The following is a 19347-nucleotide window of genomic DNA, read 5'->3' on the forward strand; positions in this document are numbered from 1 at the left end:
TGTGTCTCCTCTTTCTCATACTACAGGTCAGTAGAAATATGGTTTTATGTACATATATCCGTACTCTTGAAGAGTTGAAAAGGTTCTTACATCGAATGTCAACTAATGTGTCACGTAGTTCGTTTTGTGATTGTTATTGTGTACAAAAACGGGACTTGTTCTGAATGCTAATTGGAACTAATGCTAGCGGACAGGTATGTGAGCTACCAGAGGAGCTAGCTGAAGAACTGTGGAGTTCTTTTGAACTTGTGTTTTGCACTTTTTGAGAGAGTTCTCACTCAAAGGACATTATTTTCGTTTCTTTAGTTTATTTTATTTGATGCTTCTTCATGGGTTTGTTGAAAAAAAAAAAAAACAGATAAGCCATATATTTAGGGTATTGGATTTAAAGCACTAACTACAAAGTTAATATGGTTTAGAGAAGTAAAAGCCATTTGTGAATTAATTTGGTCATTTTATGGAATTCATAATGCTAAATGGAGCATGTTAAAAATAATGATTGTTTGGTTTAAAGGAATATTACATCCATTTCTGATGTAATGAAGCTAATGATTCTCTGCTGAAGTATGTGATACCTGAAATATGTTGTCTATGAAGTGTGTTTATAACACAGAAGAAGAATAAATCTTCCGGTTGAAGTTAAAAAGAGCTCAAAGTGTGTGTCTCGTCTTTCTCATACTACAGCCTCACACGTTGAGGGAAGATCATCAATTACATTACCCTCAGCCATCCGAGGTTGCAGGGTAACATAATTCTTTTCATTTTTAATCAAGAAATTAATGAAACCTTTATAAACATTAGACCACACGCCTTTGAAAACAATAAATACTGTAGGATTATTTGTTTTTGACCGAAACTTTACCTTCTTCATTAGGCTGAAGAAGTTGATCCGGAGTTAAGTGAAGGCTGTAAACTTTGCTGTGCGGCGTTAGCTTTAACTGGTAGCGACGAATATTTACAAGCGACCATCTTCTTAATTCAGGATCCCTTGGTAATCCATGACAATTTAAAAGCTCATTATATTAGGAAGAAAGCAATGTTCATAGTAGGGTTTTATTTTTGTCTGAAATAACACTTTGTCTTTTCTAGCTGTCATGGTAACTCAAAGCGGAAAAAAAGAGCCGCATTTGCGCATGCGGTTGTGAAGTCAGCGCGGCAGGTGCAAAGAGCCCACTGTAATAAACAAAGATGATTTTCTTTTTGTTCCTCTACCGCCCTCTTGTGGTCGCAGCTGATAATGATCCATCTAGCAAGCAAATGCTAAGATGACGTTCGGCGTCCAAACAACAATGAGAAGAATCATGGATGAAAAAGCCAAATTTCCGCACAAATTTTAAACAGTATTCAATACACAACTTATTGTTTCTATATTCTGTTTCACATCTTTCAGAAAGTAACCAATAATAATAACTAAATGTCTATAATACTTGTGGTTTTCTTTACATACGTTCTAAACAAATCAAATCATAAAAACGCTGATGACTGCAGACCACTTCTGTACAACCAAGGTCTAGCTAAACACCTTTTAAAATCTGTTGGTTTTAACATTAACTGACCTGTAGGAGACACACACACACACACACACTGACCTGCTCACAGAAATGTTATAATACAGTGAAGTAAAGTGTTCGGTTCACATTACTGAACCCTGACTTCCTGAAGAAACTCAGAGTTTGTTGAATCTCACTTCTGTTCTGAAATGTTTTGTGCTCTTCAGAAACTTTTCGTGTCTGGAGAAACCGTTGAAGCTCCATCAGAACCCAAACTGCAGCGAGTTCAGATCTGAAACAGAACCTGGACTCGACTCAAACCAGCCGACACGCTCCCACTGGAAACCTCACCCTCCATGTCTGCTGGTGGCGCATTCATGTTTCACTGGGAAATGCCAGACTCTCTGAGAAGATGAAGAATTACTCCAGAAACCTCCAGGATTCCCTGAACTCGTTTGTCCAGACCAGAACTTTGTCATGTTGACACAGAGTGCTGCATTAGACACCAGACAGATAAAACACTGTGTTTTTAAATCAATCAGATTAATGTGTTTCTGCTCCACTTGGGGCTATATATTTACACTTTTAAAACTTGTTGGGAGTTTTTCACTTCTTCCAGCATCAACTCAGAAGCTGAGTTGATGCTTCTGAGTACGATTCGCATATTTAAAAGCGAATCGTGTCAAATTTCCAGCACCAGGCTCACTTATAGAAGTGAGGATTTTTCTGTTCTAATTTGAAAATGAAATGAGAAAAGAACTGGGAACAAAAACAAGATAAAAAAAAACACAGAAGGTGCAACAAACCTTCAGCAGCCTCATCTTGTTTATGTCAGCTAATGACATCATCATTTACAATAACAAATAGCCCATAAACGCATCACGTGGACCCAGAATCTACCTGTCTTTTGTCATTTGAGAAATGAATGGTGTTTTCAGATAGTGTGTCGAGTAGCATTGCACCAAGACATTTAAGTTTCCAAAGCTGTGTTTTCTTTTTAATATTTTAGATAACCTTTACAAAAGAATATGCCATTTATAATTTTAAGTCATGTTCTATTCTAATCTGTGGACAGGTTAATCAAAGAACACTGACCCATAACTAGGCGTTCACTAGAGAAATAGATTGTACGCAATTTGTAAGAAAATGTGAAGAGGTAATTTAATTTCCCCGTTTAAAAAAAATTCTTTTTAATTTTCCCTCTATTTTTGTCTACGTGGCCTTTCTGGCTTTCCATACCGTTGTCAGACTTTGATAACAGCGCGAGCGGCGGTTCCCATGCCTTCCCCGTGTGCGCGCGTTAAAAACTCCTTACAGGTGTGAGCTGCTGGACGTGGGTGGGGTGTCAGCTTCACTCAGCTCATTCATTTTCCCTAGGGCTGACTGGAAATAAGGAATAATGTAAAATAATTACCCTCTGCAGTAGTGCTGAGATAGTTCCCATGTAAATATTCATGCATATGAATGTATTTGAACTGTTAAAACAGTTGTTATAAGTGGTTTTAGATGTGGTCTAAAATGTTTGTGGATTTGTAGGTGATTTCTGGCAGCTTTAACATATCCTAAAAATGCATTATAGTTACAAGATACATAGCCTCAACTAAAATATCTGGTAGGGCAATAGCGATTTTTTGAATTTTGGTTAAAAAATAACAGAATAAACAAAAGCGGATCATAAAGATAGAACGAATAAATCGATAGAAAGAGGCACTTTTGTGCTTTTGTTAGTAAATGTCCTAAAAAACACACTGGCTCCTGACAATGTGTGCATTAGGATATTTAATACAACAAAATACACAGGAAAAAATGGCTAATAAATTGCAAACACAATTGTAAGGAACAAAAAACATTAAATCAGCTTTTTTTTTTTTTTACCAACATGTATTTTCTTTTTAAGTCTAATGTAACCATGTAATTGTAGTCAAGCTTATCTCAATTTTTTATTTTTATATTCAGTTAATCCCATCAGAAAATGTGACGTTGTTCAGTAGTTCCCCAGTTTCTGTGAATTTTAGTTGTTTACATTCTAAACACCTCAAAAGATAAAAATAAATAAATAGCTACTTCTCCCACTAGCACACATTTATTTCAGATTATTGATGGTGCTGTAACAACACAAAAATATTTCAATTCTTTTATATTATTATAAACTTAAACTGTTCAAATATGGGGCGCCACATGCCTCAGCGGCTCAGCGCAGTTATCCTTCTCTCCTATCCATTCAGCTACTGTTGAATAAAGACCAGTAGTGCCAAAACATTTTTACAAATAACTCTCCAACTATATGTGAACAGTTATGTTTTTATTAAATAATTTTAAGAATTTAAACATAAAAAGGAATATTACATGCCTCAAAGTAAAACTGGAAATAAAGGCAAACATTCTTTTTGGAATACTTAAAAGACGGTTTATTTTCCTCCAACAGCACAGTCACATGAAATATCAGCTTAAAATACAGAATGTGAGATCAAGAAATGTAGATAAAGTTGGTATTGCATCAATAAAAGAAACAAGGCTGAAAGAAAAACATATCATAAAAAACATGTCCAATAACTCAAACATTTTGTTTGAGTTACGCAAACAAAACCAGAATTAAGATACATGACAAATTTGCTCTTTCAATTTGGCTTAAGAATTTTTGTTGATCCAAGAAAATCCCTGTGCTTAAACATTAATGCAGCAGCAACAACATTGTTGATGCAACTCTTTTGTCTTGTGTCTGCTTTTTCACTTGGAAAGTTTGGATCAGTGGAAAATAATGTTTGCACTTCCCTGTGTCCTCTAGTCTAATCAGTATTTTTTTTTTCAATATACCAAAGACATACTGGCAGACAAAATGTTTTAACTATTTTAGTTCATCTTTCAGTTGCCCTTAAAAGCCACATGCAAACAGATTTAAGGAATATCAAATGTGATCACTTCTGATTTTCTTATTGTGTTTAAAACTTTATAAATTATTTATTTTAATTTAGTTTTAGAAAACAAAAATAAGTCTTTTCAGTGAATGTGGGATTTTATTCACATCAACTTTTCTGCATGTTATAATTCTTTTTGCCACAAGAGGCGCTGTAGTGTGAATGACAACCATCCAGCTGAAAGTTTTCCTCCACAACCAAGATAAAGTAAATTTAACAAAGTCCAAATGTGGTAAATATACCCAACGTCACTTATTTATCTTCTTGACTGTTTCTAGGGGCCAAACTAAGAAAAAAGACACCTTGGAAAACTTAGGAAATAAATCTGCTCCAAACTAGAAAAGAAAAGAAAAAAGGTTTTTTGGTAATAAAACAAAAAAAAAGTATCAAAAGGACAAATTTTTGATCAGTTCACATGCCATTCAGAGTTAGAAACACTGTCCTAATTTTTAGTACAGTGCTTCTCCAACACTGGCTATCAAGGTACACTGCCCTGCACGTTTCAGACGTTTCCTTGCTTTGACGCACATGATTTCAATTGATGGCTGATTAACAGTTTTTTTTTTTAAGAACTCCCATTGTCTATTATTTTTATTAAAGCAAGGAAACATCTAAAACATGCAGAATAGTGTACCTGGGGACCAGAATTGAAAAAGTCTGCCTCAGAGGAACCTTAAGCAAGAGGCTTTTGTGCAGCACAGCATTATAGATTCAAAGCATCCTATTAGTACCAATTGTGCAGCTCAATAGGAAGTCAATAGTTAATATATTTTGGCACTTATGTCTAGCTTAGTAAACTAAATGTGAAACTTTAACACCAAACTCAAGCAAACCATGTTTAATAAAATAAAAATAAAAAAAACAGCTGCACATTCTAAAGTTACAGCACCTTATGAGAACAAAAGCTGTACTAAAACAAAGGCTGGTAATCAAAACAAAACAAAAAAATAATTACCAAACTAACTAACAAACTATTAAATGTTGACACAAATATCGATTGAAAAAAGAGATTGAAACAAAAATCCTGTAAATTAAGATTTAATTAAAAGTCTGTGTTTACATATCCCTCCATGTCTCCAGGTAGTGGTATACAGGGTTGAACAAATGAAGCTAAAGAAAACCACTGTAGTGTGATAGTTAAGCAGCATTTGATGCTACACGCATGAACCAAAGTATAAATTGCACTTTATATCAAATGAGCACATCTCAACAGTACATTAATATTCCACTATACATATATATCAAACTACATTCAATGTAAAGAGACAAAGAAAGAAAAAAAAAAAAGCGTGAGACAAGGCCGTCATGAATTTATAATTGGTGTGTCGTCATAGTTGACACACAAAGAGTGACAAAGCAGATGTACTCGTGTGATGTAAGGCCTATAAATTGACGTAAATGCACATTAAGTACACATTACAATAACATGCAAATGCCCTCTCAATTTCTACCAATGTTACATTTGCAGATTTGTTTTATGATGCCTCATTATGAGCTTAAAGTTCCGTCATATCAACACAAAAACTGGCATCAGAAACTAAAAAGGAATGCTGCTCAGAACCCAACAAAATGCCTTCATTTACAAAAAGAAAACTGTAGAAAAATAAATAATGCGCCACTTAGAATACTGAAACAAATACACAAATAAATGTTAAAAAACCCTCCTATTTTAGACAAACATAAACCCCCAACAGCTGTAAAGAAATCTGCTTCTTTTTTTCTTTTTTTTAGCTGTAGCTGCTGGTATGATTGAAAAGAAATGGTTTGTACAGATGTGCATCCACTCTTTGTCATGATGAGATGAACAGTTAAACAGAAACATTCTCACAGATCGACCTGCTGTTACCACATCTGCTCCTACAGTAAATGGTTAAGATCTGACTGTACAGTGCCTTGCAAATGTTTATACACCCCTGGGACTCTTTCACATCTTGTCATGTTACAATTACAAACGTCAATATTTTTGGGATGAAACATATTTTGTGATAAATCAACACAAAGCAGTGCCTAACTTTTGAGTGGATACATGCCACATAGTATTCTACATTTGCTTTTTCCAAATCTATACTTTGAAATGTGCTGTATAAAATGTATTTAGCTAGTTTTGCTACGATACGTAATCTGTTAATTTAATCTCTATGCTATTCTGAAAAGAGCAATCAGGGTATCGCTTAAGGCTGCACAATAAATCACAAACATATTGTCATCACCAGATCAGTGTGTGTAATACTCATATTGGAAATGACCGTCTAGAGTGCAATAATTGTTGGCTAATATGTTCCAAAGGAAGTTACGAAGTTGTGTTTTACTTGCCAACTATTTAGCTAGTTGGACAAGAGCGGATGTTCACACTACACACAAATGATATGCTCGATTTTTTTCATATTGTGCAGCTCTATTCTAGATGTCACTATGTTAGAAGAAGGGTTGCTCAACAAAAAATTCAATTAGGATCCCAAATACATGTGCAAACCACACTTTTCAAACTTTTATCTCCTTTTTTTTCCACAACCCCCCAATGAAAACCATTTACCTTCTACTTCACAATTATGCACTACTTCGCTCTGATCAATTACAACAAACCCCAATGAAATTTATTAAAGATTTTAGTTGTTACAACTCAAAATGTAATAATACGAGAAGGGCTTTTAATACTTGTGAAATGCACTATACATGAAGAAGACAAAAACTATTGCCTTGCATAGCACCTACATTGTCAAAATAAGTCATTTTAATGCTGCAAATATGAAAAGGTAAATGGACTTGTGTGATAAAATAAATATAAATCCTAAATTCTGACAATGTTTGCTCCATGTGGTGAGGAATGTGACATAACTGGCCAGACTGGTGTTCGTGGAAGATGATTAATGTCCTGTACTTCAATATATATATTGTCACCACATACAGTATGTAAGACAATATAGAAGATTTATAGGTGTAAAGAAGTTTGCTATAGACTATTATGTTGACAATAACCTTTTCTACTTTAGACCTTAAATGGATTTAAATAGCCTTTGGATACACTCCATCAAAAATTACAGTTTTCTTTTTAAATCTACATTTTCTAAACGGTGTTCATGCAGAAAACTTGACCACACTGTACACGAGATCTCTCACAACTTCAGCATATTTGCAAGCGAGTTTTCAATACCAAGAGTAACTTATAAACTCGGAGAATTTGAGTTGTGTGAGAGGAGATGTCCCTGGAACAACGTTTGTGAGTTATTCCAGGGAAGTTGCTAAAAGTAACACTTTCAGCTACTTCCATTCACTGCCACAATGTTTTATGCAAACACTAAGCAGCTTTAGTGGACATATGGTTGAAATCAATGCCAACTTACTGATAACCAGACGGAGTTATTCTCGGTGAAGACAAAACATATCAAAACAAAAACAGTGCGCAACGTCTTTTCAGTCCTTCCCAAACAAAATGTCTCCTTCATTTTGAAATAAACACCAACCAAATGGTTTAAAATAAAGTATAAACTTTTTTGATAAAGGAATGAATAAAAGCTTGAGGCACCAAAGGCTATATTACAGAAAATACAAATGATGTGTAAAAAAAACTCAAATAAAATAATAAAAAATGAATAAAGAAAAACATCACAACTGCATTCTATCAACGTTCTCAGAAGATCTCGAAGCGTCTCCCGTTTCATCTCACAGGGTGAACGATGAGCGACTCTCCTGCAGAATCCATTTCCATTCCCGTGCTCACCAAGCACGCCTGTCCAGGCTCCAATCCAAACTGCGTGACACTGATTGGTTTTCTTGCCAGTGCAGAGACTCTTGCCAAGACTCTTGTCCAGAGATACGCGACCCTGAGGAAGCGCCGCACTGACGATGTCGAGCCCCTTGAGTGCAACAGCAAAAGCCTTACGAGACTGTTCGCTCGGCAGGCCTCGCCACAAATAAAGCAAAAAAAAAAAATGTACTGACACCTTTACTCTCAGAAGGGGAAGGAGGGCACTCAGGCTACAAGCCACGGTGTGACTCCCTTAAGAAGATTAAAAGGGAAGAAAAAGTTACCATTTCAGAGCTTTGGGCCTTTTGATTTTTCAGATTTTTTTTTCCCACACAAATTATGAAACAATCACATAACAGTGACATGTATGTACATTACATTTAAATATAGTACACTACTCATGCTTTTTCAAGGGATGGGGGCTTGAGGGGGAAAAGCAATGTTCAGTCAGCTCAGTGCAGTCTTTTTTTCCCTTTTCGAATGTTTTTTTAGTCTTTGAGCAAATGGTGCCGCATGAATAGTTGGTGAGCTCATGGAGACAAAACAGCACACGACACTTAGCGTTTTGTGTTAAGAAGCCAATCCAGATCCCATTTCCTCCACTTCCCAACTCCACTTCTTCTCGTCTCACTCCTTCCAACCCTTAGGATCTGGCGGGGCTGCCACGCTCCAGTCCGAGCCATGCAAAAACCTAAAGACACGAGTTCTGCCGGCAGCCGAGGATCTGAACTCCATCATGAAGCAGATGTGAGACAGCGGGACGCACACACGTGTTTTTGTTTCCACACAGCGATGTGAGTAGAAGCAGCTTACAGACGGTTATCTTTTTTTTTCTTTTGTATTGTTGCACACATAGACTTATTTCTTTTTGACTCCTTTTTTTTTCCATTAAAAAACTATAAATACCATAAAAGAAGCATTATTTACAAACTCCATGCGTTTCAGGTTAGAGTGATCACTGCAAAGAAAGCATACAAAAACAAGTTGTTTCGTCACTTTGAGTAGGTCTTTCAGTTTGACACAATGAGATGTTTTACACAGCATTCACATATTGTTTCTTCCAGTTTATCAGAGAACGCATGCAAACATAAAGACGCTGAAACACACGTGAGAAAAGCCGCCATCGAGTCAACAAAATGAAAGAAATCATTATATCTTATACCATTGCATTGGAATAAAAAATGCTGGTCAGAATTGGAGCAAAAAATGACAAGTTTTATGAATTTTAGCAGTCATTTACATCTGTGGGGCAGGTAATTGTCCAAATTAGTAAAACATTTATCTTGATTTGCTGCTCCTCTCTTGACAAATTGGCACATAAATCGTCACTTTGTTATGACAAATTCTCTTCTTGGGTGGCAATTCTGTTATGTATCGATACCCAAACATGGTGTTCCATGTTCATCACTTTTCAATAAATGTTGACAACTAGCTTTGCTGTCTTCTTCTAGGTATCTTTTTTATACACTTTTTGCTACCTATTTCTCAACTTTGGAAATGGAAATCAAAATTTTGCATGCTTCAAGCCTTAACACACAAAAAAGCTGAATTGCAATGGCTATTGAAGTATTTTAATGCTAAATTCTGTTTTGCTATTAAATATACTCTCAATTTCCAGTGCAAACCATAATATTGCTGATTGACAGAAGATTATCTCACCTTCTGCCAGCAACCAGGCATTGGTAATCCATCCGGACCCTGTTAACAGAAGAGAAACAGTTAGAACTGAAACAATAACTTACTGCTAACCTGTGTAAGACTGTCACATAAATGCGATTAGTAGGCTTATACTTTATATAACACTTCACATATGTCAGAAGTTAGATTGATTCTCAAGAAAATCCACTCATTAACCGCAAATCAATAAAGTTAACTTCTCTTGAAAAGACATGCGGCTTTAATCAGATGAAAGCAACATCTTGATCCCGGCTGTATTGTTTAGAATTTAAGCATTTTCATTAGCGGGCACAAACATATTTTATTAAGACTCTCACCTGATTTTGAGAAAGAAAAGAAGTTACAAACTACCCCTAACTTCTATTCTGGGTTTGAGACTTTATGGATACCTGATAAGATTATTTAATTTAGTGGCTCTTTACACTGGACATATTTGAAAATTTTCTTTGGACTTTGGATGCTTTTCCCCCCTTATTTTTAGTCAAGTAGTTGTGTTGGTACTTGAGAACAATAAAAGCATAAATTTGGCATTTTGTTCCATTTTAGTTTATAGTGCTCTCTGTTACAATTTTTATTAGCTGATTCTACTAACTAACCACTTAAGATTTACAGTATTTTGAGAGATATTTTTTGTTGGAGTAACATACTTTACATCAACAGGAAATGTGGAATCAAGTTCTTAATGTTGATTGTTCTTTTGTCCTTTACTCTGGACGTATATGCTAAATATTGGAGATTTTATTATGACATTGAGGAGTACTAGATGTTAAAATGATAAAGTCATAAAATGATGAATAAAGTGGTTTTTCTGATGTTGCAAATTTTCCCTCTTCATTTTATTATCTTTCAAAATGGTAACGTTCCAGCCTTGGGACAAGAGATAAAGCAGCCAAAGTCAAAAGAAAAATGCAAGGAAACTTTCAGAGAGCTTGAAAACACTTATAAAACACGTTAGGGAAGTCAGAGTGTTTGGAAGTGAAATCTAAAAAAATGACATGTAGCTTTTGTGTTTTTTCATTCATTGTGGGCATAATTATATCTGAAGATGTAAAGCCACAGTGAAAGTAAAAACAGGAGGGCAAAATCAGTTCACTAGTATCCTACACACTCACGCACAAGCTTTCATCCAACTTTAACTCAAACGTTTCTATAAAAACAAGTAATAAAAAACTTGCCTTACATAATGTAGCAGCTGAACTCATCATAAAAAATTTAGACTTTTTAATGGCATGTGTACATAAAGGGTGTTTCAAACACTAAATAAAATGTTCAAAATATTCTTTCATATTAAGCTTTTTAGTTGGTTTCTGTCTGTTAGTCTGAATGCACACATTTCATTTCATTCTAGCCCCAAAAAAATGATGCTGTACATGCACAAAATACATAGAAATATGTTGCTCATGCACACCATGATGATTCTGCTGTTGGATTTTTATCATAGTTGAGTTTAATAACAGCAGAAAGCTGAAAATAAACAGCAACTGGAATTACAAAACTCAAGTTGTCTTGAAATAAAAATAACCCAAGTTTAATTAAATAAAAATATAAATATAACCTCTGAATGTTTTCTAATCTACTGTGGCTCATTGAATGTGTGTGAACATACAATGCAACGTCTTGCTAAAGTATTCATGCCCCTTTCCACATTTTGTCTCAGTGCAGCTGCAGATCTCAGTGTATTTTATTGGGATTTTATAAAATGGACCAACATAAAGTGGTGCCTAAGTGGAGGGAAATAGTTTCTCACGTCTTTCAAGCAAATAAAAATCTAAAAGTTAGACATGCGTCTTTGGATTCCCACAGCATCATGATGCCATCGCCATGTTTGACAGTGGCGATGGCATCTTCAGCTTAATAAATTGTGTCGCTTGTCCTCCACACATATTTGCATGTAGGCCAGAAAGTCTCATCTGACCAGAGCAAATGATTACTGTCCCCCAACATGGTTTATAACAAGCTTTAATCATTCTTATGACTTTCTTATAACAATTGCAGAGCTTTTATTCTCCCAGGTGAAGTGTGGCTCTCTGCTGCTCTGAATGACACTCTATATCTGCAGCCTGTTTTATTGAATGGCTATGTCTTGCTAGATGTACAATTGCACGATACTCTGCCAGTTCAGGTTTAACATTGTTCTTTGAGATGTTAAGACTTGAGAGATATTTACACTAAATTATGTACAGGTGACTCTGCTAATAAGGTAACTTCAAAAGGTATTGTTTATGCTGAACTTAATTTTAGAGTATCCAATTAAATGGGGCTACATACATTTTATTTCAACAAATAAAAAACAGATTTTTATTTGTTAAAAATTTGAAAACCATGTATCAGTTGCTTTCCTCTTAACTGTGCTGGGCATGTTATATAAAATCTTAATAAAATACACTCCGGTTTGTTGTTCTAAACTGACAAAATATGAATGGAAAAATGTTAAAGGCAAAGCACAATATATGCATTTTCCCAGATTTAGTTCAACCCATTGTACCAGAATCTTCATGCATCAGACAGCATCGCTTCTGCTGCATGAGAATCAATAAAATAAAACAAGTAATCATGAAAATATTCCAGGTCCACAGTGGCAACCAACTTGATGTTTTATTTTATTTTCTTGTAATGGTCTGGCCCAATTGGTACAAGAACAGGAGGGGATAGAAGAGTTAACGGATTGAGAGAGGGATCCATGCGCTTGTAGCATGGCTAACTCATCAGTATAAGGAGTTCTTTGTTAGCATCATGTTAAAAGGTAACTGGTCCAATGCGGGCTCAGCAGGGGGGACACATAAGTTTTAGCCTTTTATTCCAGTTTTATTTGAAGGGAAGACAGGAATAAGTTAAAAGGATAGACCAAATGAAACATTTATTAATTCTGTATATTTCACATGTTTTATCTAAAAGAGGCTGCTTGCAGTGAAGATGTTAGGGTTAGTGTTTGTCACTAAAAATGGAAAATGAAGCTATGATTAAGTAAAGTGACCATGCTTGTCAAGCTCTCACTTCATGCATGAGTGTGTTTATTTGTTATTAATGGGCTAAAAGTGAGTGGCATGCACAGGTAGGAGGTTTAGGAAAAAGAGAAATACTGTACCAATTGGCACGGGGCATCCAGCCCGTCCAGACCTGGCTGCCCTGGTTCCCCCTTTTCACCCTTAAATCCCCGGAAACCCTGTTTGCAAAGATGACCTAGGAGTGTTACTGGGAGAGAGGTGGACGACCCTTCACCCCCTGCATCGGTCCGTTTCGACAGACTCGTAGGGAGTGTGAAGGAGGAGCTGCCCTCTGAGGTTTCTGACTCCACAATCAGGCCCAGTCGCAAGCTTTTGGGATTTAACTGCAAGATTTTATGTCCAACTTAAAATGAGCACATCTCTCAATGTTGGTGATTTATTGACTGTCAAAGCAAGAAGCTGGGAGTCAGTGGACCCAAGGGGAGCTTCCTTCAGAGCAACCGCTCCACGAAGCTGGCAGGCAAACTCCAGCTCACAGTTGGGACATACCAATGGGCAGGGTGCATCTAATCCTGGGGCACCCTGTTCTCCTTTCTCGCCCTTAGGCCCTTTTTTGCCCTTCTTTCCCTTCTCCCCCTGTGGATACAAGGGTTCGGTCAGGTTAAATTCATTTTTGTCAACAATTACTACTGCTATGAGGAGAGATTAAAGAAGGGAAGTCTATAACCCAAAAAGGAGTGAAGACACATGGTCAGATAAGTTAGATAGGAGGGTATACAAGGCAGAATTGGATATTCTTTAAACGAGGGGCACAAAAAGCAGGGAACAAGGTAGAGTGGGAAACACTTTGTCAAAGTGGTGTCAAGGGCACAAAGGATGAGAAAGACTAGCAGGGAGAAAACCACCAGAGAAAGCAGGGAAGTCCAAACTGCATCAATACAGAATTAAATGTCACAAGATTTCTTCAAAGTCATAAATACACTTTAAAAATCAACATCCATGCAAACATTTTTAAGAGTTATATCATGTTAGCATGAGTAAAATATCAAAGTACTACTTTAAAACATCATTTTAGGAATGAATTGACACACACTCATCATTGACGTATTTAAATAGGTCAAAATGGGTTTCATCTGAGTCACAATGAAAGAACATCATAAATTTGGAAAAACTGAGCCCCGAGCTGAGCACCTTGTGAGGGGGACGGTCTCGCTTTGTGATTTTGAGTAGAAAGAATGAAGGTTCTGATTGTTCCTATATGTCCAACAGCAGCTCAGATTAATCAACCTTCTTGGAGTGTCTTGTGTGTGTCTTGGGAAGTTAGCAAAAGGTCAGAGCTATCACCAAGTTGTGTTCTATCATCACAACACCACTTGGTGGAGAGTTGGATCTCATAGCAGGGAAAGCCATAAGCCAGACCAGGGAACATGGAATTGGACTGGACAATGTCCAGGGCTTCTACTGCAAATGTGACTTCCAGGAGTTATAGCCTCAAAGATATTGGAGCATAAGGAAGTTTTAACACGTTGATAGACAACAGCAGCAATGGAAGCTATTATGTTCAATAAGAAGGCCTTCAGGGTTTGGCTGTGTGTGGGGACTCCTGAAACTGGCCAACAGGTACTGGGTGTCCTGAAGAACATTAGCTTCTAAGTTTTAAGTGGAAAAACCTTTGGTGTGTGAGAAATTTGTAAAAAGGCTATGAAAACTAAACTTTTCTTGGCTTCAAGAAAAAAAATTAATTATTTGATGGGTCAGAGAAGCTTGTGTTTTGAGGAGGGACTGTAAACCTGGAAGAGGCGGTGTACGAGGAATCAGTTAAAGCGTAGTCATTGAAATGCTCACGGGCATCAGGGTGCCAGAAGTGTACAAAAGTTGTTCCCAAACTCCAAAGTGTCAGGACATTTTAGGGCTGTTGTGGCTTCAATTTTGCAAGAAGGACTCATACAATACCTGCCAAGTGGCGGAGTGGGATGGCAGCCCAAATACTTAACAAAGATGCCAAGAGAATGTGTTCCAACTATGGAAAGATCACACCTCTCTGCCTTCCAGAGAATGTTTCCTCTACAGTGTTGGACCCAGTTGACCACAGATTAAGGAGAGGAACTGTGTGTTCCACAGACAGACTGGACACAGTCAATTTAAGGAGGTACCTTAGCAACACTGCACAGTGAAGCAATATGTACCGTACTTTCTAGATTACGAACAATTAAAAAAATGAGATGCCGGTCGGAAATTTTAAGAATCATTCCTATGTATCTGATGAGTTCCACTGCAAACTCCTTTTTACATGTTTGTCAGCCACATAGTATCACTTTACATCACGATCAATTTACTATGTTACCTTCAGTTATAAAAATTACATATATCAAATATGACTTAAGAAAAATTTGACTTTGTAATTTATTGCCTTCAAATTGGGTTTCTGTCTCTTTAAGGAACTCTTACTTTTTCCAACAGTCTGCTCCTCTATTAATCTCTTAATATTTTTACCAGCATACACTCCAGGCATGTTACATTACGACATAATGTAAAGCTCAAAACAGTCAATGTTTTATGATCCTGCCCCTTTAAGAAAGCAGGGCACTGACTGAATCAATGCACAAATGATTACAGAGACCTGTACAAATCAGTTTATTCCTACATCCTTAATGTCTATGATGAGTGTATGTCAATATCTTATTACTGATCTTAAGGACCTGAAAGAGATGAAATGTTAAGATCTGTTCTGTGTTAGAGCGGGGAGCAAAACCCAACTTAATGCATGAAAGAGAAACAAGATATAGCTTCTTAATGGTATACAGTGTCTGAGGAATAGATATATATATTACAGAGACAAACAATGAGTGCAAAAACAAGGAAAGGAAGGGTTACCAACAGGCTCAAGAAATGAGGGAAGTGAAATATGTTACTTTATGTTCATGCATGGAAACATGGAAAACAACACATGTATGATACTGAAGAGCCTGTTGTCAATGGACATGTTTGGATTTATATGTTGATCTCTCTTTTTGATGCCTGAAAATGAAGTTAGACTTGAAACAATGAGATGGTGGAACTGTTGAGGAGGGGAGAACAAAAATCTGACTCGAGAGGAGTGGGGGGTGATAGTTTATGTTTCTGCAAAAATAAAGAAAATTCATTAGGATTATAAAAGCAATTGATGTAAATTAGGACAATTCCTTTTCGATTACAGTCTACTTTAGAGGGAAAAAGTTTACCTCAAACTGGGGGATGAAAAAAACACTTCAAATACAAATGAAATCAAAAGTTTCTACACTGTCCATTGACATCAGTCCTCTGACGTTAGAGATATTAATAAGCTACAAAACCATATCTACATCTACCTTTTCTCCTCTCCCCCCATCGTCGCCTTTATCTCCTTTTAATCCAGGTAAACCCTGAAAATGTACAACTTTACTTAATTACTGTGTTTTAGATGAGAGGTCAGATTTTTCTCATCCACACAAAGCCAACCAGATCAGGATCAAACAGAATCTGAAAGTTTTTATCCGTAATATTAATTTAAATATCGCAGAAAAAATTGTGAACAAAAAATAGCAAGGGAGATTTGAACTTTAGATTTGAAGTTGTATAAGAATAAACTTTGCAGAATATTTTACATCAACATCTGAAAAAAATGGACTGTAATAGTTTTAGTTAAGTAAAGCTACATTTGCTTCCTTTATCCAACAATTTATCATAATCAGTTGCAAACAGAACTGATAAACTTTGTGAATTTGAAAGTGATATCCTGGAGGACTTTGAATCTTGAAAATCCAATCATGAGTATAATTTACCAAATTGCAATCAGTTTTAATGCTACCAACACATGCAATAAATGCTAAAATTGAACCTTCAAAAATAAAAAAGATGTTTGAAGCATATTATTTTACAGCTTAGGTTGGGTTTATGCTTGACGCATTTACAAAATCCTCATGGCCAAATTACGTCATTTCAGCAACCGCCTCCCTCTACACAACCCACATTTTCCACACAGTGCACCTAGAAATTTTTCTATGTGAGAATAAAAAAACAAACTTAAAGAATAAAAGTTCTTCCTCTTTTTTTAAGCTCATGGTATAACCATGTGGCCAATAACGATTGTGTTTTTCACTTCTAACATGTTGTGTAGTGTTGGACACTTGCTGTAGTTCTCCTACACTGCCACCTAGAGTGTAGGAGAATACTGACTACCGAGGGTACCAGCGACACAGAGTATAAATGCTGCAAAAGCTCTATTGGCCTGATTCAGTGCCTCTCATTTCTGAGCAGAATGTAAGTACGTCAAGCATAAATTAAGCTTTCATATAAAAAGCTTCTCAATACAAAAATCAGAAGAAAGCATGCAATTAGGATCCTTCCTATCACTTGGAAAATTATGGGGAAAAATGGTAGCTAGCAGCTTGAGGTGGCATGTTAAAAAAAACAATGATTTATAAAAATTGTTAAAAAAAAATCAACATAATCCCAAAGACCTTCGTTTTATATTAAAAGTTTTGTTTTAAAGCATTACTTCTCTAACTTCCTGTAGTAGCAAGCTATGGTCCACCACTAAGATGAATTTGTACATAAACAGAAATGTTAAAAAGAGATTGCATGCCCGTTTTATTTTCATTATTTTACTTCTGTAAACAAAAAAACCCAGTGATTTTTACTGTTACATTTTCCCTGTAAAGTTTAGCTGTTTCTACTCATAAATTAACTCGTAAGACACAAGAGTCAAACCAACTTACATCCAAACCTGGCGTTCCGGCGGCTCCCTGGAGAGAAAAAAAAATGTAATTACTGCCAAAAACTTGACTTTTGCAAAGCTTGATATCTTCACTACAAAACAGTGCACTCTCTCGATGTTACTAATACGGTGTAAAACCACAGCAAGAAGCATATATATAAATAAACTCGCTAAAAACACCTAACAGTTGAATTACTTAATATTAATGGGTAAAATCTAAAACTTTGCATCTTACGATATATTTGTTTTCTAACAACAGAATTGAGTGAGACATCAGTGAGCAAAAAGAAAAAAACCTGTTTTTAATGTCTTCAAATATGAATAATATTACAATGTGATACCAGTGCTGGTAATAAAACAAATCAAACTTTGTTTCTTCCTTTTACATAGTGTCACTATTTTTGTTTTTCCATTTCAATACAAATGACAGCACAGCCTGTTAATTCATTATACGTGCATATGATTTTAACGCCTGTTTGCCGCCTCATATCTATGAATTGGATTATAATGTTGTAAAACTTACAGGTAGTCCATAAGGTCCTCGAGGTCCCGGCTCACCTGATGCACCTTTCTCACCCTGTGACAAATAAATCTAGATTAATGCTTTCTTTTATACTTCTAAAAATTTCTCAAAATTGTCGGTCAACATGAGCTGCATCGTCTGTCAGATCTATGAAAACAATGCAATTTCAGCCTTACAATGTCACCCTTCGGCCCGGCCGGTCCAGCTGGACCCGGAGGCCCGTCTGTGCCCTGCAGAGAGTATTGTTGCCAGGGTGAGTTAACACTTTTAGGATAATAGCCGCTCTATTTTCATAAGTTCGTAGATTAAAATAAAAAGTGATGTAGTTGTACGGTATTCATATAGGACCTGAGCTACAACCAGCACACACAGCTCGTACACGTGCATTGGCCACAAAGGACGCTTACGACACCGCTGACACAGTTAATGTATGAGTGTGTGTTAATGCGACACAGGACAAAACAGGAGTCTCAAAATGTTTTGTGAAGCAGCTTTCTGTGCCTTCATTTAGCTTAGAGGATCGATAACATGAAAAGTATACTTTAAGAAAAAAAGAAAGCTTACATTATTTGCATTTTGGAACAATGTGCAAATAATATGGTGACAAGAAAAAAACTGAAGGGAAAAATTTAACTTCATGGAGGGAGAGAGAAAGAAAGATGTTGAGTGGTGAAGCCCCTTGATCACATGACACTCACCCTAATTCCGGGCTTGCCGTCCAAGCCGGAGGCTCCCTGTGAGGTTATGGAGGTATGAGTGACATGAACAAGGCGGGATTAGTACCAGATGAACACTGTTATTAGGACAGGTTGATGGCAGGGTTCACAACAAACTAAATCACAGGGAGCTTCGGCTAAGGTGCTCAGTCCAGGCAAATGAAAATGAAGACAGAACGTGGACAAGGCACTTTGGACACACGCATGTACACGCAAACTCACGTAAACAAACATATATGTGCAACTAGTACCTTGATAAAATAAAATGAATATTCTAAAATAGAAGTGAATTTTCTTAAAAGATTTTTTGTACTACTGCTCAACTCACAGGGAGACCCATATGTCCACGATCTCCTTTGTGTCCCGGTTCCCCTCTCATGCCCTTTAGTCCGTGCAAACCAGGTTCTCCCTACAGAGAGTCGAAGTAGAAGATGATTACGCAAAGCTGATGTTTAACACCTTCCTGCTGCTTAAAACGAACTTTATGTCGCCTAAAAATCTAAAATTGCAATTCATTTTGATGTGATTTTAGACTAAAACAAAGCGGTGCACAGATGTAAAATGGAAGGATGTTGGAAAATAAAAATCTAAATATTCGGTC

The 19347-nt window shown here is 36.4% G+C and overlaps 1 protein-coding gene across 11 annotated transcripts in view; it reads right to left on the bottom strand.

The window, feature by feature from the left end:
• Positions 1-3883: 3883 nt before the first annotated feature.
• The window catches only part of col25a1 (collagen type XXV alpha 1 chain), a 196587-nt gene continuing 181123 nt past the window's right edge, over positions 3884-19347 (bottom strand). For 6 of the 11 annotated variants that reach the window (XM_014468962.2, XM_023346162.1, XM_023346158.1 and 3 more), the window contains 9 exons: positions 19075-19155; positions 18729-18764; positions 18207-18260; positions 18031-18084; positions 17509-17535; positions 16120-16173; positions 13322-13408; positions 9810-9848; positions 3884-8402 (listed from right to left, as the gene is read on the bottom strand). In XM_014468962.2, the coding sequence (XP_014324448.1) occupies positions 8376-8402; positions 9810-9848; positions 13322-13408; positions 16120-16173; positions 17509-17535; positions 18031-18084; positions 18207-18260; positions 18729-18764; positions 19075-19155 (459 nt within the window). In that variant the 3' untranslated portion in view covers positions 3884-8375. Of the gene's footprint in view, positions 9109-9809; positions 9849-12912; positions 12991-13321; positions 13409-16119; positions 16174-17508; positions 17536-18030; positions 18085-18206; positions 18261-18728; positions 18765-19074; positions 19156-19347 lie in introns of all 11 variants that reach the window. The other 5 variants (XM_023346153.1, XM_023346156.1, XM_023346154.1 and 2 more) reach the window with 5 other exon arrangements.

The sequence above is a fragment of the Xiphophorus maculatus genome, chromosome 14 (assembly GCF_002775205.1).
Source record: "Xiphophorus maculatus strain JP 163 A chromosome 14, X_maculatus-5.0-male, whole genome shotgun sequence".
Taxonomy (NCBI): Eukaryota; Metazoa; Chordata; class Actinopteri; order Cyprinodontiformes; family Poeciliidae; genus Xiphophorus; species Xiphophorus maculatus.